The sequence below is a fragment of the Muntiacus reevesi genome, chromosome 2 (genome assembly GCF_963930625.1).
Source record: "Muntiacus reevesi chromosome 2, mMunRee1.1, whole genome shotgun sequence".
NCBI lineage: Eukaryota > Metazoa > Chordata > Mammalia > Artiodactyla > Cervidae > Muntiacus > Muntiacus reevesi.
This window is the reverse complement of record NC_089250.1, coordinates 52,354,202-52,378,026: the sequence shown is the minus strand read 5'-3', so window position 1 is coordinate 52,378,026 and position 23,825 is coordinate 52,354,202. Positions and strand designations below refer to the sequence as shown.

The window sequence follows — 23,825 nt, the reverse complement described above, 5'->3', positions numbered from 1 at the left end:
AATTCTGTGATTCCTTTTGAGTTAACTTTTGTAAAGAGTGTAAAATCTGTGTCTCAATTTATATTTTGTTTTTTAATTAATTAGTTAATTTTTGGCTGTGCCGTGTCTTCGTTGCTGCTCAGGCTTTTCTGTAGTTGCGGTGTACAGGTTTCTCAACGCAGTGCTTCTCTTGTCGAGCACATGCTTTAGGATGCTCAGGCTTCAGTAGTTGTGGCACATTGGCTCAGTAGTTGCAGCTCCTGGGCTCCAGAGCACAGGCTCAGTAGTTGTGGTGCACAGGCTTAGTTGCTCTGCAGCATGTGGAATCTTCCTGGATCAGGGATCAAACCCGGGTCTTCTGCATTCTGGCTGATTCTTTACCACTGACCCACAAGGGAAGCCCTTCAGTTCATGTTTTGCATGTGGGTGTCCACTTGTTTCATACCATTTGTCAACAAAGATTCTTTCTACATTGTGTTGCCTTTGCTCCTTTGTCAGACATTAGTTGCCTGAATTTGTGTAGAACTATTTCTGGATTCTCTGTTCTGTTGACCAATTTGTCTTTTTTCCCCCCATTACCACGCTGTCATCATCACTATACGTCATCATCATAAAGTATAATAAGTCTCTGAGTTGGGTTGTATTCTCCAAGTTTGTTCTTCTGCTTTGGTGTTGCGTTGCCTGCTCTAGATCTCTTACCTCCTCTCCATGTAAACTTTAGAATCAGTTTGTCAGTATCACAGGTAACTTGCGGGGATTTTGACTGGGGATGCGTTGAATCTCCAGATCAAGGTGGGAAGAACTGATATTGCGTGACAGCACTAAACTTTCTGACTGTGAGCATGAAAACTCTCTCCATTGATTTAGTGTTTGATTTCATTCATTAAGATTTTGTAGTTTTCTTCTTATAGATCTTGTTCGTATTTGTTAGATTAATTGTCTAGGTACGATTGACCCTGAACTTTGTGGGGTTTAGGGGCATTGGCCTGTGTGCACTCAAGGACTGTCCATATGGGTGGTCCCACGGCAGTGGGTTCAGCTGGCTACAAATTGCATAGCCCTCTGGTAGCTGCTGAGGGGGAGAATCCAAGTGTAAGTGCACCCATGTAGTTCAAACATGTAGTAAGGGTGCACTGTGCTTCACAGTTTTGGGTACTCCTCTAAGTATTGTTGTGTTTTTACTTTTAGATTCCAAGTGTTCCCTGCTGGTGTGTGGGATAGCGATAGGTATTAACCTTGTGTTCCGCAGCCCTGCTGTGACTACCTGTTAATTCTGGGAGGTTTTTGTTGATTCTTTTGGATATTCTACAGAGATAATCTGTTACCTGCAAATGGAGGGAGTTTGATTTTTTCCTTCTCATTGCTTAAGTTACCTGCAAACAAAGGGAATTTTATTTCTTCTTTCACGTCACTTTTCCTTTCATCCTTTTTTGTCTTGCTGCAATTTTGATGATTTTTTACCCAGACTTGTGTGTGTGTGTGTGTGTGTGTGTGTGTTTGTCATGGCAACTTTAAGACTCACAGCTTTTAAAAACAATTAATTAATTTTTTGGCTGTGCCAGGTCTTAGTTGCAGCCTGTGGGATCTAGTTGTCTGACCAGGGATTGAACCCGGGCTCATGTATTGGGAGTGTGGAGTCTTAGCCACTGGACCACCAGGGAAGTCCCTTGTAACTCACAACTTGAGAGAATACTACAGTGAATTGCTGTGTGAAAACGTAAAGAACACTAGTTGAAGTCTCTGACTTGTGGGTTTCACTCATTCTTGGATGGCCTTATGTTTAGTTGGGATTTCTCCCTGGGACTTTATGGTTCCCTTTTTTTAATGTAAGTTTTTCTTCTGTGTAGATGAAATTTGTTCATTATTGGTTACAAACTATTGTTTGAATAAGTTGTTTTCTTTCTTTAAAAGTTTCTGTGTCCACTGATACTTGGGATTATGGGAAGGGGTTTAAGGGACCCTCCAAGGACTTTGTTCCAGGCATTTCTGGCTCTGTCCAACCAACTGGGCTCGGCCTGTCTTGCAGGTGTCTGATTCGGTGAGTGGGCAGACTGTGGTCGACCCCAAAGGCTATCTGACGGATTTGAATTCCATGATTCCGACCCACGGAGGGGACATCAAGTGAGTACCCTGGAGGGCTGGTACCTGGGTAGGCTCAGGTTCCAGGAAACATATTGGATTTTATTTGAAAAATATGCAGCCAAAATGTGGCTATTCTAAGAAAGAGTGGAGTTGATTGATTTTCCATTCAAAGTATGTGGATGTTAAATTTGTTACAGGTAACATTCAAAATCTATGTATGTGCCAAACTAGTGAGCAGTTTGCTAATTGTCTCCCATGCTTCTGACCTAGCCCTGGTGTTCAGTGCCTGTGTGCATGGAGGTGCAGAAGGCTTGAGAGGGTACCGACCAAGTTCTCACTCGGTTCTGTCACCAGGGACATCTGATGTGACAGTTGGATGTTGTGTCCATAGGGGTGCCTCCTCTGGCCAGGCCCACCCGCAGCACGTGACAGTCTGACCCTGTGCTTTCTTGCCTACACAGTGACATCAAGAAGGCAAGATTGCTTCTCAAGTCTGTTCGGGAGACAAACCCTCACCACCCGCCAGCCTGGATCGCCTCGGCCCGCTTGGAGGAAGTCACTGGCAAGCTGCAAGTGGCTCGGAACCTCATCATGAAGGGGACGGAGATGTGCCCCAAGGTAGGGACCCTCCCTGAGGTTGCACCACACCCTTGAGGGGCCTTGGCATCTAGGCTGCACCAGATGCTGTGGGAGTGAGTTGGACTTAGAGGGGATTCCTTGCCTCCTTTTCATGTTGAAGCTCCAGGCAGTGGGCCGGGGAGGGAGGACGAGGGGGAAAAAGCAGGAAAGGGCTTTTCCTGCTTGTTTTCACTTGGAGTGAAAACTTGACTGCCACTTGTTTAGCAGATAACCTTAATGATAGAGAGCAAGACTGGTTAGCCCTTCCCCTTCCTGACGTCAGAACCTGGAGATGGACCTCACCCTTAGGGGCTGTGATGATCAGCTCTAGAAAATCCTGAGACCCTCAGGACTATAGGCTGACTGTGAAGGCTGGGGCATCCTGACAGTGAGAGGTGTCCTGTGAATTCTTCCCCCAGACATGAGCATTGATCCAAAACTCTCCAGCAGATTCATGACCGCCTGCCTGTGTGTCCCCACACTGTCCATGGGGTGACTTCTTACCCGGAAGGCTGCCTGTCATCTCCTCACAGTGTGGTGATGTGTCTTTCCCATGCATAGACATGCTGTAGCCACATTCCCACGTGTGGGGGTTTCAGGGTTCTCTGGGGCAGGCGTGCCCATGGGTCTGATGGGCACCCATCAGCCCCTCCTGTTTCTGAGACTCGTGTGTGCCTTCCAGGGGTGCCTACCACCCGGCCTGCCTGACATACCTCACCAACCTGTTCTTCTGTCCCGCAGAGTGAGGATGTGTGGCTGGAGGCAGCCAGGTTGCAGCCTGGAGACACAGCCAAGGCTGTGGTGGCCCAAGCTGTCCGTCACCTCCCACAGTCCGTTAGGATTTACATCAGAGCAGCAGAGCTGGAAACAGACATCCGCGCCAAAAAGCGGGTTCTTCGTAAAGGTGAGCTTCCCTTAGGGTCCTGGCAGGAGTGGTGCTGCCGGGCTGCATCCCTGAAGGTGAAGGGGTACCACCTCCCTGCCCCAGTGCTGGCCAGGGGAGCTGCCTCACCACTGATCTGCTCGGGCTCTGCTCGAAGGGTTCGAGAGTGGTGGATGTTTTTCAGGCCTTATTTTGGGCTGTGTTGGTCCTGTCCTTGGACAGTCTTCAGGGAAACTTCTGGTTGTGATGCTTGGGCTGGGAGCTCATGCCTGCCTCTTCCTGCTACATGACCTTGCATGGGGGCAGTTGCTCTGTGTCCCTGGTGGGCCACACTGTGGGCCCGCTGTGCTGAGTGAGGGAGCTGCTTAAAGCGGCTTCATGGGTGCTGGCTGTCCTGTCTCTTGCCCCTGGCTGGCAGGAGGTGCCACTTGGTTCTGAATCTTTACTGCCTGGGTGGTCGCACCACAGAGGCACGTTAATTAGCTCCTTCCCATCTTGTGAAGCTCCTGCAAGGCAGTGTGTTTGGCTTATGTGCCATTGGCTTATGTCACTGAATGGTTTGCACATCAGGGAAACTGAGTCCACCTGGAAATCACTGCCAAGACAGAGCTTCTGTGGGTAGTTTGTCTTTCATTATTGCAGGAGTGAGCAAAGAACAGTGTTGCTCCTTGATTGGAGCTGTGGGGAGGTGCTGCTGGTGACACTCGTTCCAGATTCAGCACCTGCTGGTTGGAGGCCTGACCTGGAGTAAGCCTGTGCTGATGGCTGGTTCCCTCTGAATTGTAACATGGGTAAAATAGGTGTGTTTTACGGAATTGAGGGTAGCTTGTAGTGGGCAGTCTGAAGTGTATGTTTGCATGAGCCATCGGAGGCACTGGGGTTGTGAACTGCAGCTTCTGACGCTTTGCTCTGTGTTTGATAGGGTCCAGGTGGTGGCCACCTTGTGTGTGACCCTGAATGTGCATGAGTATGTGTACATTCCAGTGTGTTGTCCTCTGTTGGGTCTCGTTTCTTGATTGCAGCCCTGTTGCACTTAAAATGAGGCTGGGGTGGATAGTTAGCACCTGTCTTGGTTTATAAAAATCAGCTCATCTTTTTTCAGCCAGGAAAATAGTTCTCTAATGACAAACACATTAAACTCGGGGTAATTAGCACTATTTGTTTAGGAATGCTCTTCTGAATTTCCCCTGCCACAGCGTGATGGATGGTCAGGATGGCTTTGTGGCCACTCCCTGTTCACCCCCAGATTACCTGGGTTCACTTCCAGTTGGCTTCATGTTTGGAGAGGAAACTAGGCCTGGAAGGGGGACTGCCAGGGGGTGTCGAGGGATTGGTTTCCAGGCTGTCTGGGGTCTCGAGGGGAGTGGGCCCCCCTGCTTTCCTTTCCCTCGGGCTTCGCCAAAGTGGGGAGATCATGGAACCCTCAGCTGGCCTCTGCCCTGCTCTGCGGGCCTAGTCCTGACTTGACCCGTCATCAGAGTGTTTCCACAAACAGTGCTCTTTCTCCAGGTGCCAGGGGCTCAGCTGGAGATGCCTGCTTTAGCTCCAGGGAACCCTGACGCTGCTGTGGGAAGGATCTGATGTGTGGAGACTGAGGACAGTTCCTTCCATCAGTGACTGGGGCGGACTCCGTGCTGGCCCTCAGTGTCTGCATGAGCTCTGGGTTTCAGCTAATGCAGCCAGCGTTCTGGTCCTGTGTTGGGAGAATTTGAGCTTCATGTGCTGCTCTGAGACCTGAGACCTTAGGTGACTGGGTGGCATGGGGCGGGTGCTTGACCTTGAACTGTATGTTATCATACATGAGGACTCACGTGGGCGCAGCTGCAGCTACTTCCTGTGGGCTGCACTCATGATGAAGGTGTCATCTCCATGTTTCTTTGCTGGTCATGCAGGCCTGGAGTGTGAAGTGGTTTTGTCCCCAGACCGTGCACTCTTAGCTTGCAAGTAAGCACAGGGGCGGCAGCACGTTTCCCTTGCTGGGCCTGCAGGTTCTCTAATTCAAACTGCTCCACTCCTGCCCGGGCTGGCCCTTCCTCTCTGGCAGGCCACAGCTTCTGGTGATGACCTTGACCCAGCGTGGTGGCTAGTCTCTGGGCAACACCCTGGCGAGAGCTGGATTGCTCAGCAGTAGTCTGCTTTAGCTCTAGTCCTGTGGGCTATTGATAAAGTGCCAGTGGAGGAGTTCCCAGTCTCTCCTGAGAAGTGGGGATAGCCCTGGGTGTTATGCCCATCACTGAGTGAAATTAATGACCCCGGGTCCACTGGAATGCAGTGTGACCTTGCAAAAGGGGCAGGCGAGGTGGGAGGCCTCCTTCTCTGACATCACTGCTGAGGGGCCGTCCCCTTGGTAGTCTTGCTTTCTTGGACTGCTTCCTGGTGACTATCACTCCGGGAAGCGGGACGGCACTGCCAGGCCTCAGGATCCTCAGAGCTGTGGTTGCAGTCTCCCCTCTCGTACATGGTGGCAGCTTGGTCTCACCGTAGGGGTCAGGGCTCATGTTGCCAGCTAGGCTGGTCCAGCAATACCTGGAGGCCGGAGAGCTGGGTCAGCCTCAGCCTCTGTTGCATGAGAACTGTGGCCATAAATCTTGGTGGAGACATTGTCCCTTGGGACAAGACCTCTGGATGGTCGAATTCAAATGCGTGGGGACAGGGACCAGGCTCCCCCAGGCGCAGTGACATGTAGCCCAGGGCTGCTTGCCTGTCAGAAGCCCTCCTGACCCGTGGGTCCTGGCAGAGTGAGAAGCACCTCTGTCACTACATGTGGCCTCCTGTGAGGGTCCCTCATCTGGCACCAGCCAGTGCTGGACTGAGTGACAGATGTGGTCAGGCCTTGGAAGTCCAGGGGCTGAGCCCTTGGCCGCACCTCTTTTGCAGGCTGTGGTGGCGCTGTGATCCTTCAGAGGCCTGGGCCCCAGCCTGGGGTGTTGTCTTCCATGGCAGGTGGTTCTGGAGTGGCAGCTTGCTTTTTGTCATAGTGGGGTGGTCACCATGAGCCCTGGACCTTGGGAACCTTTGAAACTGACTTGGGGTAGGCCCTGGGGGTCCTGGGGTGTCTCCCCTCCTCCAGCCCAGTTGTCTAGAGCATCTGGGCATGTAGTGCTTCCTGCTCAGGAGCCAGAGGGCTGTGTGGCTACCTGGAGCCACTGCCATGTGGTTTGGCTGTGGGAAAGAAGGGGCACCTGTTTGCAGGGCCTATAGCGGGGAAAAGAAGGGGTGCCCCGTTTATAGGCCTGTAAGGAAGGGGAGTTGCTTACACTGGAGGAGGAACATGAGAGAGACTCTGAGTCCACTGATGCTGCATCATGGAATCTAGTGTGTTGTTTTCCCCGAGCTTGGCCCATGTGTTTTCTAGAAAGAAGAGTTCCTTTGGGTGCTGTTCTGGATTCTTGCCTTCATCGGCTCTTAGTCACTATCACTCCTGCCAGGAGCTGCCAGAGGCCTTGCCTTGTCCTCCCCATTGCCTTGCTGTGGGGCTTTGTGTTCAGCTGTCTAATGTTTTGGCTTTTTTGGTAAATTGCATCTGAAGGAAGGGCTGTGCTTGTTAAACAGAGATTTGGAAGTTTCTGGACTGCAGGATGTCTTGGCCTCTCCTGCTGGCCCCCCTTCCCCACTGCACCCAGGGCTGTAGCACGTGGTTCCTTTGTTCCGCATCCCCTGGGGTGCAGGGAGGACCCTTACTCTGCCGAACTGGGCAGGCGTGGACCCCAGAGTTGTTGGCAAGTTTTTTCCCCACGGCTCACACGTGGCCTGCAAGGCTGGCCCTTCCTGGGTGCCTCGTCTTCTGATGTTGATCTTCAAGTGTGAACAGGCGTGAGATGATGCACAGCCCTCTCTGCCACCTTGCTTGCTGATTCGGGGCATCTGTACTGGCCTCTCTGGTGTCTGTCTAGACCCAAGGGACCCATGTTAAGTCCTGGCCTGTCCCGAGGGCAGAGACCATCTGGCTGTGCTGGCAGCCGCGTCCTCTGCGACACAGTGTCCTGCTTTCGCTTCCCTTTTTCTGTGACCTGGTTTCTTGTTCGACCTTTCCCAGCCCTTGAGCATGTTCCAAACTCAGTTCGCTTGTGGAAGGCGGCTGTGGAGCTGGAAGAGCCAGAAGATGCTAGAATCATGCTCAGCCGAGCTGTGGAGTGCTGCCCCACCAGTGTGGAGGTGAGTCTCCCACCCCGAGGGGGCCTGAGCCTTGAGCTCACCAGGGGGAGCTCTGTGCTGAGCGCTCTCCTGCAGGGAGCAGCCCTTCTGGTTCAGCTCCAGGTTTGTCAGTGGGGCTTGAGGGTGAAGTGGTGGGGGGTGGGGTGCTTGTCTTCCCAGCTGGGGGTGGCTCTACCTCAGAGCCACTTGGATTTCTTGAGTTTTAGGTTTCCGGTTCATAGCATTCTCTGAAGTGACTTTTGGTCGTGGGTCTATGATGTCCAGCCTGTTTTTAATTATCTTATGTGTGTTGTGAAATTCTCCAAACAAAATTAATCTTAATTTATTTACATAAAAATAAATAGAGCCCATACACATTTTTGGTGATGAAATGTTGAGAATCAAAAGCTGGGGTGTGAGTACTCCAGGCAGCTGAATACCCGTGCCCTTTCAGTTGGTGAGGTGACAGTCTTGTCCTGTTCACCTTCTGTCCTGATACTGTGTACCTTTTATCAGTGATTGGAATGTGGGACTGAGGGCCTGTCACCTAGCCACTAGATCAGTCAGCAGTGTAACCACACAGCTTTCGGATGAGCGGGAAGTGCTACTGCACATGATCCCGGGCCCTGTTTAAATGGGCCTTGGGAGCTTGTGCTGCATCCCATGGAGGGTGCCCCTGACTTGACGGGTCTCTCCTTGCAGCTCTGGCTCGCCCTGGCGAGGCTGGAGACCTACGAGAATGCCCGCAAGGTCTTAAATAAGGCCCGGGAGAACATCCCTACAGACCGCCACATCTGGATCACGGCTGCCAAACTGGAGGAGGCCAATGGGAACACGCAGATGGTGGAGAAGATCATTGACCGCGCCATCACCTCCCTGCGCGCCAATGGCGTGGAGATTAACCGCGAGCAGTGGATCCAGGTGAGGTCAGCAAGTGCTGTGGTGTCCGCTTTAAGCACGGATGCCCTCCTGCTCGTTAGAGTCCCTTGGAGGGCTGGGACTTCGGGGTGGCCCCTGAAAGGTGTGTCCTCACGCTGGCAGGCAAAGCAGGCATGGGGTGCCTCTCATGTCATCGCTTTGTGGCTTCTGTGGTGTGAAAGCTTGAGCAACTCAGGGGAGACTTTAGCATTTTGACATGTGCGGTCAGCCCCGCTTTTCCAGGAGAGAATATGGTTTAAGAGAGAAGGAGCTTTAGCGCATCTGTCACTCTTCTCGACTATGGCCAGCCAGGTCTCTGAAGGTATTCTAACCCAGCCAGCAGGCCAGGTATACTCTCCCACCTCCTCCTCCCACTGCATGAGCCACTGTATGGGCAGCCAGGAAAAGTGCCTCTTTACCTGCATCCGCCTCACTCTGTCAGGAGGAGCCCTACAGCCAGCCCCTGTGCTTCACCATTGCCTCTCAGCCTCGGAAGAGAGCCCAGACCCTGCCCCCTCCTTCTTGTGCCCCTGCTGCCACTGTTCTGCTTACCCTCCTCCAGTGGCCCCTCTGCTGCTCCAGGTGTCATCGCTGAGGACACCTCCCTCCCCCCAAGGAGAGGGTGTCGGATTGCTGCGTCCTGCTCCTGGGCCCTTGCAGCAGTACTGTTCTCTGCCCTTCCTATGGTGCGCATATTTTACAATTTTGGGTGCAAGGCATCATGTATACCCCTGAAGTCTCATCGTCTGGATTCAGCCTCTTTATTAATAGTTGTTCAGTGTTGTCTAACCATGTCATTCCCATTTTGACATTCTCATACCTTCATGTGGATCCAGTTTCCAGCTGGTGTCCTCTTTCTTCTTCCTGATGGACTTTGTGACCATTTTTACAAGCAGGCCTGCTGATATTCAATTCTTCCAGCCTTTAAATGTCTGTTAAGAGTCTTTACTTCATCTTTGTTTACTTCATCTGATGAAGGAAACTTCATCACATGTTTCCTCTCAGTGTGGAGGTCTAGGTTGGCAGTCTTTCCTTTCAGTGTTTTTTAAAGACACTGTTCTTGCTGGCCTTGTTTCCAGTGAGACACCTGCTGTCATCTTTGCTCTTCTGTACATATATCTTTTTAAAAATTTTTAATCAAATTTTTAAAAATGTTTCTAAATTAAAAGATTTAGAAATGCTTTAAGGATTTTTTTATATCATTGGTCTTGAGCAGTTTGACTGTAATTTGCTTTGTGTGGTTTTCTTCATGTTTCTTGTGTTTGGAGTTCAGTGTCTTGGATCTGTGGATTTCCAAATTGTATCAAATTTGGAAAATTTGTGTCCCCTGTTTCTTCTGCTCAACCTCTTGCAGGTATGGTTATGAGGGTTTATTAAATCTCTGTTTTCTAAGATTTTTATTTTTTTGGTGTTTACGTTTAGGTCTGTGATCCATTTGCATTAAGAGTTGAACTTCATGCTTTTATAAGTGCAAGGCCTGTCATCTGGCTCCGCTGGGTCTCCCCGCGGTGAGTCTCCCCCCACAGTCCAGCGCTGTTGTGGAGAACCACGGTCCTGTGTGTGGAGGTTCACTTCCAAGTTTCTGTCCTCCGCTGGGCTGTGCATCTGTGTTGTGCCAGCACCACTGTGTCCTGCATACCGTGGCTTTGTAGGAAGCTTTCAAATCAGGAAGTGAGTCCTCCTGCTTTGTTATTTATAGACTGTTTTGGCTGTGCTAGGTTCTTGTGTTTTCATATGAACTTTAGGATCAACTTGTCAGATCCTGCAAAATAGCCAGAGGGGATGTTGATAGACACTGCATAGAATCTGTAGATCAGTTTGGGGACTGTTGCTGTCCTAATAGTGGTAACTCTTCCAATCCGTGGGATGTCTTTCCATTCATTTAGTTCTTTTAAAACTTAAAAAAGAGAAAAAGATTTATTTAATTTGGGGAGCTCTGCTGGGTCTTTGTTGCTTCACATGGACTTTCTCTAGTTGTAGCGCGCAGGGGCTGCTCTTCTTTATGGTGTGCGGGCTTCTCATTGCGGTGGCTTCTCTTATTGCACAACATGGGCTGTAGGGCTCAGGGCTTTAGTAGTTGCAACTCGGGTTCTTGAGCACAGGCTCAGCAGTTGTGGTACACAGGCTTAGTTGCTCTGTGGCATGTGGGATCCTCCTGAAGCAGGGATCAAACTTGTGTACCCTGCATTGCGAGGTGGACTGTTAACCACTGGACCACAAGGGAAGCCCCTAAAATTTTTTTCAATAATGTTTTAGCATACTAGTATTGCACTTACTTTATGTATTCTAAAGTGTTTTACTATTTTTCATATTGTCATAAATGGGATTTTTTCTTAATTTCATCTTCAGGTTGTTCGTTGCTAGTGTATAGGAGTATAGTTGATTTTTAAATGTTGATCTTATGTCCTGCAAAATCATTTATTAAATTGTAATACTTTCAGTGGATTCTTTAGGATTTTCTGTATATTGAATCATGTTGTGTGCAAATACAGGTTTACTACCTTTCCAACCTGGATGCGTTTTAAAAATATATATATATGTATATATTTATTTTTGGCTATGTTGGGTCTTAGTTGCAGCATGCAAGATCGTCCATTGCAGTGCATGGGGCTTCTCTCTAATTGTGGTGCATGGGCTCAGTAGTTGCCACGTGGCATGTGGGTTCTTAATTCCCCCACCAAGGATTAAACCTGTGTCCCCTGCATTGGAAAGCAGATTCTTAACCACTGGACCACCAAAGAAGTCCCTGGATGCCTTTATTCCTGTTTAATTGCCCTGGTTGGGGCCTCAGGACATGCTGAAGAGCAGTGGTGAGAGCCCCCTCTGGTTCTGGGAGACGTTTGGTCTTTCCTGTGGGTGTGATGTGAGCTCGTCTGCTCACTGATGTTCTGATTCATCTTATATGACTTCTGTTGCTTTGTCCTCATGTTTCACTAATCTTTTTCTTCTGTAATGTCTCATCTGCTGTGACTGAGGACATTTTTCATCTCAGATCTTGCCTTTTTCACTAACAGGAATTTTGGTTGTTTTAAAAACCTTCTTTGACTTGTTTCATGTTGCCACACAGCAATTTGCCACCCGTGGATCATGGTTATAATAGTTGTTCTATTGTTCTTGTCTGGGCCCGTCAGAGTTGATTTTGGTACATGTTCTCCCCTCATTATGGATTGTCTTTCCCTGATAACCTTTCATTTGTCACATTTTCCCTTGTGGGAGCCGGGTGCTTTTGTGCCTCTGTGAACATTCTGGGCTCTGGTGTTGGACCTTGGTTCTGTTACTGAAGGTGTTCTGACCCTGTGGGTCTTGCCTCAACACTTGCTGGGTGGGACCAACCGCAGTCAGTGGGGCAGGTTGGTACTCAGCCCTCTGTAGAGGCAGCCTCTCTGGGTTTCTGCTCAGGGTCTTGTGTCTCTTAGGGATCTCCGCTTTGGCTGGTGGGAACAGGTGCTGTCCTGGACACACCTGTGTTCTGAGGAACGCTCCTGCTCATCCTTTTGGACACTTCTTTCTCTCCCTTCTGTGCTGGTTTATGCTCAGTGGAGACTGTGGGGGACGCTATGCAGACTGGCTGCCTGGGCCATCTCCCTGGGCGGCTCTCCTTCCTCGTGCCAGGTGCTCTGTGCTCTGCCCCCAGCGGAGGGCCGGCCTGGGCCACCTCCTGAGCCTTTGGCCTTGGCTCTGCTCTGCCTGGGATGCTTTTCCCTTCACAGCCAGGGCAAGGGAAGCCTGACAGCCTGTCCCACCAGCCTAGGGTCTCTCGGTGACAGCAGTAGCAGGGTGCTTCTTACTCTGTTAGCCATTGCAAATGGTGTCCTGGTGCACCCATCATTTGACATGAATGGGAATATATTCCTTAAAACACTTTGCTGGGTGAGCCTCTGTGAGTTTTGTTTTGATAGAGAGCTTGAAGTTGTCCTCAATAGAGGTCGTCCCTGCATCCGTTCCACCTCTGCCTGCGTCTTCATGTTGTGGTCTGATGTTTGTGAGTGAGCCCTGGTCTTTGCCTTGCTGGTCCTACCTGCCCATCATGCAGGAGCCTCAGGATACTTGGTGTCTCATCTCTGAACCATGGCTGTCCTCTCTGCTCGTTCCGAGGATTGTTCTCCTGAAGTTCAGTGCTCTTCTGCTGAACACCCTGCCCCCCTGCCTGCTGGAGTGCCTCAGTGGCTGGTCTCTCCATAGACTACTGTCTGGCTTTCCTTGTGCTGGGCTCTGTACCCCCAGCAGGTCTCTCTTGGGTTAGAGCGGCTTTTCCTTTTGTTCATTTTGAATCTGGAGCCGGGCTGACGGTACGAACATGTGTGACAGTATGAACATGTTATTCCCACTGCTTTGGAACTTTCCTGTAGCCACCAGGTTGCCTACTCTAGCACTTGGTACACGTTAGGTGCTTCTGTGATATTTGCTAAATGAATAGGTTGGGGGTGTGGAGCACTTAACCTACAGTGAGGCAGGAAAGGATGCTTCACAGTGGGTGGCAGCGTCGGGGGCCCTGAGGGTACAGGAACCCTCAGGGCCTGTTCCTGCAGCCCTCTCCCTCGGGCCTAGTGTCTGTCTGCGAGACCCCTGCAGCTCTGGGCAGTGAGTTCAGTTCTGTGCCCTCTTTCAGGATGCTGAGGAGTGTGACAAGGCCGGGAGTGTGGCCACCTGCCAGGCAGTTATGCGTGCTGTTATCGGGATTGGCATTGAGGAGGAAGACCGGAAGCACACGTGGATGGAAGATGCTGACAGTGTGAGTGTGGCTAGTGGGAATGTGCGTTGTGGGGAACGGGGTGTGGTTTGGAAATCTTTCTGATCTGCTGATTTTTAAATGTAGTCACAACTGTAAGGAGCATAGTTCTCTATTAACTGGGGTCTGCTGCAGAGGTGGGGTGTGAGCGCTCACTACCTTGACCTAGCCCAGTTCCCATGCTTTCCCAGCTCTTCACCCCTGACCTCTGGACATCCCCCACCACCATCTCTGCTATAATCTGCATTTCAGAAAACACCTGCATGTGAAGCATGCACTTTGAGGAGACTCCCTTGAGTGGTGTTCCAGAGACGAGATTATGGGCTCAAGATCGATAAACATATTTAAGGCTTTTAAAACCTTAAATTTGGTCCTCTCTTTTTAATAGCCTTTTATTCTAAAATAATGTTAGACTTACAGAAAAGTTACAAAACTGAGTGGAGAATTCTTTTAAGCCCTTCACCTAGATGCCCCCACATTTACCAATTTCAGTACACACCTTTTTCTTCTCCACATTTGCACATGCTTGCTCACACGTGGCCTTTATTTTCCCCGAAGTATTTGAGACCACATCACACATGTGGTGACCCTTTTCCTTTAAACACTTCAGTGTGTTTCTTTAAAAGGAACCTTCTCTTGTGCAACCACAGCACAGCTATCAGACTCAGGAGATCAGCGTTGATTAGGACCAGGAGGATATAATCTGGGGCCTTACTCAGATCTCACTGAGGCGCTCACTGAATGCTTTTTGGGTTTTGGTGGAGAAACTACCCAGGGTCACATGTGCAGGGTCCATGACCCTGAGTCGGGGTGGGGGAGGGAGCTTTGATCTGTCATCGTTTTTCATGATTCTGATTTTCTTGAGGGTACCGACCCCTTGGTTTGGTCTCCACACTGTGTCCTCATGGTGGGTTCTCCTCTTTGTGGGACTCTGTCCTGCTGGGTGGGTGGGGGCACACTCAGCTCTGAGCAGCCCAGGGGTGTCTGCCAGCTTCCTCCACAGGAGGCTGCTGTGGACCTTTGTAACTCATGTTCTGTGGGGAGACCCTGAGACTGCATAAACGTGCCATTTCTTAGCAAACCAGCCCTATAGTTTGCGGGTCGGTTAGTGCTACTTTTGACCTGAATCAGTTACTACTACAGGATGTGTCAGGTGCTGGTTTTCTAGATAGCATGGCACCTGTGTTTGATGAGAGATGCTTAGCTGGACTTCTACCAGCAGAGCTTTCCTTTCTCCCTTGTCCACTTGGGCCCTCACCTCGTCCTCCAGTCCCTGGACATAGGCCGTGGCTGCTGTCTGCAGCTCACTGGGTGTCTCATTTGTAAGCTGGGTGTCTTGTGAGCACTAATGATGCTCTAATGTCAACTGTTGTGGTTTAAAGGCTTTTTGTTATGTGACATTAAGACAGAAAATTGTGAAGGATGACCTAACAGTCTCCCGCAGTCTCCACCCTGGGAGTAGATCAGCAAATGGGCAGCACAGCCCAGCTCCTTCTGGTCATTGAACCCTTTTAATTCTGAGTGTGGGCTTGAACTTCATGCCTCATCTCTTACCTCATCTCTTGACAACATGGGGGCCTCAGTGGGTGTCACCCTGCAGATGTCAGATTGAGGAGCAGAACCCTCAAGCTCTCTCAGACTTTCTCCTGTTTCTCTGTTGTCTCTTGTTTCTCTGTTGTCTGTTTGGGTTGGAGTAGGCCTGTCCTCAGCACTGTGTGGCCTGCAGGAGGAGCAGAAGCCCTTGGTGCTCAGTATTACCCCAGGGGCAGGCCGGTCCACCAACCCCCTGGAGTCCTAGCCCCAGAGTCTTTGTAACGGCCTTCCAGGCCTGGGTCAGGAGTCGTGGAGTGGGTACCCCTCCTGGGTTGGTGGCACCCAGCCCCCTCACTCCTCTCCCCTCCCCCCTCACTCCTCTCCCCTCCCCCCTCACTCCTCTCCCCTCTCTCCATCTAGTGCGTGGCCCACAACGCCCTGGAGTGTGCCCGAGCTATCTACGCCTACGCCCTGCAGGTCTTCCCCAGCAAGAAGAGCGTGTGGCTGCGGGCCGCATACTTCGAGAAGAACCATGGCACCAGGTATGTGGCAGGCCTGCCACCCTGTGCTGCGTTTAGGCCTCTCATCCCCATGGGTGGGCGAGAGCCACATTGGAGGTCAGGCCTCTGCAACGAGGGGTGGACTCTCCTGTGGCAATTGGGCTTTTCAGCCGAGCTGTCTTTCTGGCACCTTCTGTAATGACATTCCTGCTGCTGTACAGTTGAGGAGCCAAGGCACTGAGGGGCCCGTCTGCCTGCAGTGAGCTGGGAGCCCTGGGGTCCTAGGGCTCCCTGGGGCAGGGCTGGGGCCCCGAGGCCCCCGTCTGTGGGGCTCTGGCTTCAGCAGCGTGGGCGGTGCGGCATCTGGGCCCAGGGAGGCCTGTTTTTCATTTCAACTGTGCTGGATTTGGGTTTGGGCTGGTTTTTGTGCTCTGAGGAGGTCCGTGACAATTTTATTTAATTGTTCTCTTTAATTGAAAAAACCTTTTGTGTCTGCCTTATTGGCTGTAAGTGCTGATTGAATTAGATGTTGCAATTCAGTCAGCAGTTAGGTGGGCAGCCTCTGCTTGGATCCTCTACCACATCCTCTGTGTTCGGGCCTTGCTGGTCCCACCTGGGCTGCAGCTGGGAGCACAGGGCCTCTGTTGCTTTGCGTTTGTCTCATTCAGTCTCAGGCTCAGGAGTTGTCTGATGTTCCTGTCCCCCACCCCACACACACCCCCACTAGCTGCTCTGTGTCTTGCAGTTAACTCCTTTGGGCACGTTTTGAAATGACTGTGCAAGTTCACCCAACTGTCCTGTCCAGAGCAGGGCCTTGCCCGCAGGTCTTCGTCCTTGGGTTCAGGGGCAGTTCCTATCCCCCGGGTCTGGCACCTATGGTAGGCTGAGGAAGCCGAGCCTTCTTGTTCTGGTGTCAGGCTTCACACCACACAGAGCAACTCCGTGTGCTCACTCGATCTTGCAGAGACCTGAGGAGAACATCTGTGCCGGGGGTGTGCCAGGGTGGTGGGCCACACAGGGTTGGGGCTTCATACCTGAAACCCGGGCTTCATGCTTGATAGTGACCTAAAATAACTTCCTTCCAGAAATAAGACAGTTTCTCTGGATGCCAAAGAGTAGGTACAGGTTGTAATCTTTATTGGCGGATCTGTGGTTAGAGATGAAAAGGCCCCCGGCTCCCAGACCGCGAAGTTATCGCGCCTCCGGGACACCCGGCTATAAAAGGCTCCCTTGAGAAGCTCCATCAGACTCTGCTGTTTGAACAATGCGTGGCTTTGTAGCACCCTCCTCAGTAGTTGATTTTAGAGCCTTTATGGAGAGAAAAGATTTCCCCACACTCTCCCCATTGTAAAAGTCTGGTAAATCATTTATAGCATCGAACTTTGAAGCAGTAACTGTCTTTTCAGCGCTCGTGGCCTAGCAGCAAGTGGCCCGTGTGCTTGTGGTGACCGTCCCCCTGTCTTGCAGGGAGTCACTGGAGGCCTTGCTGCAGCGGGCCGTGGCCCACTGCCCCAAAGCAGAGGTGCTGTGGCTCATGGGCGCCAAGTCCAAGTGGCTGGCCGGGGACGTGCCTGCGGCGAGGAGTATCCTGGCTCTGGCCTTCCAGGTGGGTGAGGGGTGGGCCATGGCCCGAGGCTCCAGGGTCCTGTGCCCACCTCCCCTGAGCCCTTCCTGCATTATTGACAGGAGCTGACCTGAGAGGCGGAGCATGGTCTGATGCAGGGAGTTCGGGTGCTCTGGGGGCAGCTGCGGCCCTGAGGGGGTCTGAGAGCAGGAAAAATGGCCCGGTTGATGGATACCTACCTCATGTTTGCTGCCATTCAGTGTGACCCTGGGCTCAACGTTCCACAGCATAGACTCAGGGAGACAGGAAGGCTAGGACAGCCAGCGGAGAGCTGTGTCCCCACACAGGTCCCCTCCTAGGTGCACGTGAGGCTGTCTGGTACTGTGGGAGGAAGTCCTGTCCCTGCACTGGAGCACAGGCACCTGCGCTGGGTCCCACGTGGGCCGCCTGTTGCCGCCCAGGCTGTCAGTGGGTGGAGCTGTGTTTGTGGAGGGTGGCTTCATGGTTGGTGCCGGGAGCTCTGCGTATTTCTCTGATTTTTATTGTCACATGGAACATCCTAGTAGTTTTTGACAGCAAGGTTCAGTCAGCGGTTTCCAGCATGCTTTTCTATTAACTGGAAAGACGATGTCACTCTGTGGTTTTCATCTAGGCTGGCATAGTGACGCCTGTCCCTTGCTGAGTGAATATGTGGAGGGGACTGGCCTGGGCTTCCCTCTGCCCTCCTGTCTGTTTGGGCGCCCTGGGTGGAGGACGCCGCTGCTCTCCAGGTGGTTCTGGTCCTTCCCACCACCGCCAGGCAGTGCTGCCTGTGTCCTGCGCTCTCCTCTCCTTACCTGTCTCTGTGGGGCTGGTTCTCAGGTTGGGGACATGGTCAGGCTGAGTGTGCCCAGCAGGTGACTGTGCTTTCAGGAGACTGGAGGGCACTGCCCATATGTCTGCCGGACTCTGGGTTGTACGTGGCCTAGTCCCGACCCTGGGAACCCTCCCTGCATAGTCTGTGATAACCCGGGCATCCTTCTGTCCTTCCCACACTGACACACTGGGTGGCCAGTTCCTCATGCCCAGGCTTGGGAGCGAGCAGGATTGGGTGGGTGGATCCATGTAGGTGAGACATGAGTGAACTTTTGCAGCAGGTAGAGGGTGGTGACTGGCAGCACAGCCTAAGTGCTGCAGCTGCCACACATCTGTGCCAGTGTGGCAGGCCGGCTTACTCATGAGGAAGTCCACGTTCTGGGGCTTTGTTGCCGATTAGTCCAGGACATGCCTGCATTAGACTGTCCTGCTGCAGAGCATGGCTCAGCACAGCCCAGTTCCTGGACCGGCTGCTTCCAACCAGGGGACCCCTTGCCCAGCTCATGGCTGATGCTGCTGTTCCTCTGCAGGCCAACCCCAACAGCGAAGAGATCTGGCTGGCGGCCGTGAAGCTGGAGTCTGAGAACAATGAGTACGAGCGGGCCCGCCGGCTGCTGGCCAAGGCGCGGAGCAGCGCGCCCACTGCCCGGGTAAGCAGAGCCCCCTGCCCACTGTGAGCAGCCCCCAAGGTCATGTGCTCAGAGCTCATTTGTTCACTCTTGGCTTTAAAATGCACTGATGTATGTAGCAGCAGTTTGTCCCAAAGACACGGGGCAGCGTTCAGGCTGAGCTGTCAGTGAGGCAAATGCCAGAGCCAGGCTGAGGCTATCTGCTCCCCAGGTGTTCATGAAGTCTGTGAAGCTGGAGTGGGTGCTGGGGAACCTTGTGGCCGCCCAGGAGCTGTGCGAGGAGGCCCTGAAGCACTATGAGGACTTCCCCAAGCTCTGGATGATGAAGGGGCAGATTGAGGAGCAGGAGGAGCTGGTGGAGAAGGCCCGGGAAGCCTACAACCAGGGGGTGAGCCTCCGCCCCACACGGGGCACCTCATCTCAGATAGTTATTGTTACAACCTGCTTGGGCCCAGGCTCAGGGGAGCTGTGGGCTTGGGGCCAGTCTGTTCCCTCACCCAGCCTTCTGCCCTTGCCAGGCTGTAACTGCTGTATTCAGCAGAGTACGGACTACGGCCCGTGTAAGGCACAGACTCCTGAGTCCACACCCATGTGCACATGCGTATGGCACAGCCTGCTCACGAAAATACCCCATACACATGTGCACAACACAGCCATGTGCATAGTGACACACCTGGGTGTGAAATGGCTGGGTCTCTGAGGGCACACATAGCCCTGACTCAGCTTGAGGTGCCAACACAGCATCACAGATGCCCGTTGAGTCTTCTCTCTTGTGTCTGTGGCTGCAGTTGAAGAAATGTCCCCACTCCACACCCCTGTGGCTTTTGCTTTCCCGGCTGGAGGAGAAGGTTGGGCAACTGACCCGAGCTCGGGCCATTCTGGAGAAGTCTCGCCTGAAGAACCCAAAGAACCCCGGCCTGTGGTGAGTTCCCGTGCCCCTGGGAGCTGACTTCGCTCACACCAAGTCCTTAGTGCAGCACTTTCTGCTCAGGCTCCGTGGGAAGGTGCAGTCTGTGAAGAGTCCTGTCCCAGCTGTGAGGGTGTTCACATAAGCCTGAAGATAGTTGGATGCAGTGTGGCTTGTGCTGGGATTGAGGGTGCCCGAGAACCAAGAGCTAATGAGGGGGCATTGGGGTGGATGGTGCCAAGAGAGCGGACTCTACGGAAGAGGTAGTATCTGGGAGGGACCTTGAGGGATGAATAGAAGTTTGCCAGATAAAGATGGCATTCTGTCCATAGGACGCTGTGCACACAGACTCCAGGTGTGGGGCTTCAGGGTGTCAGTGCCCTGAGGTGCCCCAGCAGCCACCAGCAGGCCTGTCTGTCTTTATCCTGCCCATCTTCACTCGTACCTGAATGACCTCAGAGTCCAGGTTTATGGCCACCCATAGGCTTGAGGTGGGGATCACCCATGTCTCCCTTCTCTGGTGGACGAGCTGCTGGGCAGCACAGACAACTCCAGCTACTGAGGCTCCTCAGGACCTTCTGTTTGTCGTCAGGCTACCAGTGGACAGTGCTCTACCCTGCCCGGGTTTCTCTCCGCAGGCTGGAGTCTGTGCGGCTGGAGTACCGTGCTGGGCTGAAGAACATTGCCAGCACGCTCATGGCCAAGGCCCTGCAGGAGTGCCCCAACTCTGGTGAGTGCCATCCTCAGGCCGCCGGCAGCCGGGGTCAGACTCAGCCACAAAAGTACCTCCGCTATGCTTGGTCATTTAAATGATTGAACTCAAGTCTCAGTGTTGGCAGTTAGACCTCATGTTCTGAGATGCTACCATTTCTTTTTCTATTAGAAGTTAATTTTTTACTATTTTACCCCAAGTTCTGTAATTAGTTAGTGCATGTGCAGTATAAATAAATTTGGAGTAAAAAAAGAGAACATGAAAATTGCTGTGAGCCCAGTACTCAGAAGTCATTGATTGTAGCTTTTTTGTATTTTTACAATTTGTATTATTGCCCCAAATCAAGTCATACTGTGTATTTTGTTTTGTCCCCCCTTTTTTTTACAGTTGAAAATTCTGTGAGGATTTTTCATTATCACTGAATCCTTAAGAATGAACAGATTTTAGTGGCTTCGTAGAATTTTCTGGGTTTATGGCAGATATATGGCCTCAGGCTGATCTCTAGGCTGGTATTAATCCCAGGTTATCTTTCTGCATAAATCCTTGGTAGCACTTTTTGTTACTTTGTTACAGTGAATTCTCAGCTGTGAAGTTAGTCAGTAGGTATGAAACCTTGGAGACTGTTGGGACTTCCAGCCTCCCCGTCCCCCAGGATGATGTCATGGCCTTGCCGGTGGGGCCCTGTGGCTCTGGGCAGGCCGCGGGGTGGGGGTTGGGGGGTATGGAGTAGGGGGTAGCATAGGCGGCCCGGCCACACGGGAGGCACAGATGGGGATATCCTGAGTCTTCAAAGGCCTCCCTTTGTGTGATGGCTGAGGTGATCATCTGCATGTCTGGATTTCAGGGGTCCTGTGGTCTGAAGCCATCTTCCTGGAGGCGAGGCCCCAGCGGAAGACCAAGAGTGTGGACGCCCTGAAGAAGTGTGAGCATGACCCCCACGTGCTCCTGGCTGTGGCCAAGTGAGTAGGGGTCCTGGTGGTAGTGCCAGTCCTCTTGCTGGGGTCTCCAGATCCCCAGAACAAGGCAGTCTTCCCTGGTCATGACCACTGGGAGGGTGGCCTTTTCTGGGCCCCTGATCCTCCTTCCCTTGTCCTGGTTCCTTCTCAGGTTTCTGTGCGCTCTGTCTCTGACACTTTTCAGTTTATTCCAACATGGGTCTTGAATTGCCAGGACAGACCCAGGCCTGCTAACACTGGTCCACATGGAATTTAGGTTATAAGTGAACCTTTTTTGGTTCAGACAGCTGTAAGCAAGACAGTTGTTTCCATTGTGTTAGTGCCGTAAGCCAGACTGTTTGACTTGTGTAACCCTGGGAACAATCTAGGGCCCATTGGTCAGGCTCTTGGTGTGCCTGGGGGTGTGGAGGCCACCTATCCTTCAGGGTGCTGGCCTCAAGGACAAGAGGAGGTGAGCAGGCGACCCCCCACTGCCAGCTTGTGCAGGGTGTTGGGCCCGGGGCTCCCTGGGGAGGCATGGAGGGCCTTCAGGATCTCCTGAATCTTCTCTGTTCCCTTCTCAAAGGAGGACAGTGGCCTGAGAGGAGTGGAACCTGAGTGCCGGGTTGTGGCTGGGTGTGGTCAGGCTGGAAAGTGACTGGGCTTGGGGTGGAGGGCTCTCAGGCCTCTGCCTAGGGCAGGGGGTATTTGGGGCCAAAGGCTCCTGTGTGCTCTTGCTGGCCCAGCTGCTTCCTCAGTGCCCACCAGCACCTCATCCCTGGCTGCTGTGGGGCTGAGAGTGCTGCGTGTGGGGCTTCCCACGAACTTCTGAGGCCCCACCTGGGTCCCTGGGGCTCCTTCCCTCTCGCCTGTGCTTCCACCTCCTGCTCCACTCTGATAGGGCTGCCATAAAACCTTGTAAAAGGCTTTGTAAAGTAAACAGGTCCCTCCTTGCTGTTCCCAGGCTGGTGCTCTGTGTGCTGCTATCTGGGTTTGTGCTCTTTAAATCACAGTTTATCTGACACTGAGCAATTAAGAATACCACAAGGCTTAAAAAACAATCAAGCTATCAGAGCATGAAATTACTCCCTTTTGTAGCTGAGACCAGCCAAGGCAGCTGCCTGGAGGTGCCTAGTGCACGTCTGCTCTGGAACTTGACTGCCGAACTGGTGGAGTTGGCTGTCAGAGTGCCCGTCATGCCCTCGCCGGCACGTGGAGAAGGCTCCCAGGACCCTGACTTGATTTCTGATGCTGTGGATCTCCTGGGCCTAGTTTCAGGGGTCTGTGTCTGCTTTTAGACCAGGTTTTTAGTGTGGGCTTCAGCTCCTTCTGGAGATGCCTGGTAGAACAGAATGTTCCAGAAGGTGAAAAGGAGGAACAGGCAGAAACTTCACTTTCCCTAATCACAGCCTTGATAGAATTTTTTTGTCAGATCAGTTACTTTCATCTCCCTATGTTTTACTCAGAGGAAGAAATAATTTCTTACTCTGTGGGTGGTTTTCTGAGAAATGCCTCAGGTGGACACTTGAAGGAAGGAGGGTTTCAGGTAGTGACCTGGAGGGGTTTCCGGGTGGCCAGGCCTCATCGCTTGGCACCCCAATGGAGCCTGAGCTCTCCAGGGAGAGGTCAAGACCAGAAGCCCCTGTGCCTGACTGTGTCACTGCAGTGGGTCACCAGGCTCGAGGTCTAGCCCACCACGGAGCGAACTGTGACCTGAGCAGGCCAGGGCTGCCCCCAGCGTGGCTCCCGCGGCCATAGAGCACCACGAGCACTGACCTGTGGCCACTTGGTCCCCCTGCTGCTTCTCAATAGGCTGTTCTGGAGCGAGCGGAAGATCACCAAGGCCCGTGAGTGGTTCCACCGCACCGTGAAGATCGATTCGGATCTTGGGGATGCCTGGGCCTTCTTTTACAAGTTTGAGCTGCAGCACGGCACAGAGGTGAGGCGCCTGCTGCCCATGACCCCCACCCCACCAGTCCCGAATGAAGTGCTTGTGGCTGACACGGCTTCCATGGCTGCTTTCTGGCTGTAGCCTTGGAGTCTCTCAGCCTGAAATTTAGATGCTCGGGGGCATCTTTTAACGAGTTTGTTGTGATGGGGACCAGAGCCAGAGCTGAAGGCCTGAGGGTTGTCTTTGTGTCACAGCCGTCCTGTCCTGCTGGACAGAGACTTCCCAGAGCCCAGCGCCCTCGGAGGTCCCCCCACCATGTGGAATCTGGGTCCTTTTTGGGGGGCGGGGGTGGGCACTGGTGCGAGGCCTGGTAGAGTGCGGTGGGAGTGGGTTGGTTCAAGCACCTGCGGTCCCCACCCAGGAGCAGCGGGAGGAGGTGAGGAGGCGCTGCGAGAACGCCGAGCCCCGGCACGGGGAGCTGTGGTGCGCCACGTCCAAGGACATCGCCAACTGGCAGCGGAAGATCGGGGAGATCCTGGTGCTGGTGGCGGCGCGCATCAAGAACACCTTCTGAGTGTCCTGCACAGGGGTGGGCGAGGGCGGGGGTGGTGGCCGTCCTGGTTGTTGATTAAAGGTTTTCTAGTAGTCGTGGGGTTCGTGGCAGCGGGTTTTCTCCAAATCCTACCCTCATGTGCTTTGACCATCCCAGTCTGGCCCCCACACTGGATAGGGCTAGCTCTCCAGGCCTCTTAAGAGCCTATGCCCCTCAGAGGAAGCGCCAGGAGAGCTGGGCAATTCTCCAAGGCTTTTTGGAGATGGAGGCAGGAACTTGTGTTCTGGGTAAAAGCTGTGTGTGAGAACAGTGAGGGCCCAGCTGGCCAGGTGACCCCAGTGCCCCCGCATGTGCAGGTCTTCTCCCGCCCCAGGGTGGTCTGTACCTCCTATCCCCCAGCGGC

The 23,825-nt window shown here is 52.7% G+C and overlaps 1 protein-coding gene across 1 annotated transcript in view; it reads left to right on the top strand.

Moving 5' to 3' along the window:
* Window positions 1–23,475, top strand: part of PRPF6 (pre-mRNA processing factor 6) — a 34,230-nt gene extending 10,755 nt beyond the window's left edge. The window contains exons 7-21 of the mRNA XM_065921592.1: window positions 2,006–2,100; window positions 2,523–2,679; window positions 3,421–3,583; window positions 7,599–7,717; window positions 8,399–8,617; window positions 13,224–13,346; window positions 15,297–15,418; window positions 16,844–16,982; window positions 18,326–18,445; window positions 18,636–18,812; window positions 19,213–19,346; window positions 19,970–20,061; window positions 20,888–21,002; window positions 22,791–22,917; window positions 23,291–23,475. Of these exons, the coding sequence (XP_065777664.1) occupies window positions 2,006–2,100; window positions 2,523–2,679; window positions 3,421–3,583; window positions 7,599–7,717; window positions 8,399–8,617; window positions 13,224–13,346; window positions 15,297–15,418; window positions 16,844–16,982; window positions 18,326–18,445; window positions 18,636–18,812; window positions 19,213–19,346; window positions 19,970–20,061; window positions 20,888–21,002; window positions 22,791–22,917; window positions 23,291–23,443 (2,055 nt within the window). The 3' untranslated portion in view covers window positions 23,444–23,475. The remainder of the gene's footprint in view (window positions 1–2,005; window positions 2,101–2,522; window positions 2,680–3,420; window positions 3,584–7,598; window positions 7,718–8,398; window positions 8,618–13,223; window positions 13,347–15,296; window positions 15,419–16,843; window positions 16,983–18,325; window positions 18,446–18,635; window positions 18,813–19,212; window positions 19,347–19,969; window positions 20,062–20,887; window positions 21,003–22,790; window positions 22,918–23,290) is intronic.
* Window positions 23,476–23,825: the final 350 nt, after the last annotated feature.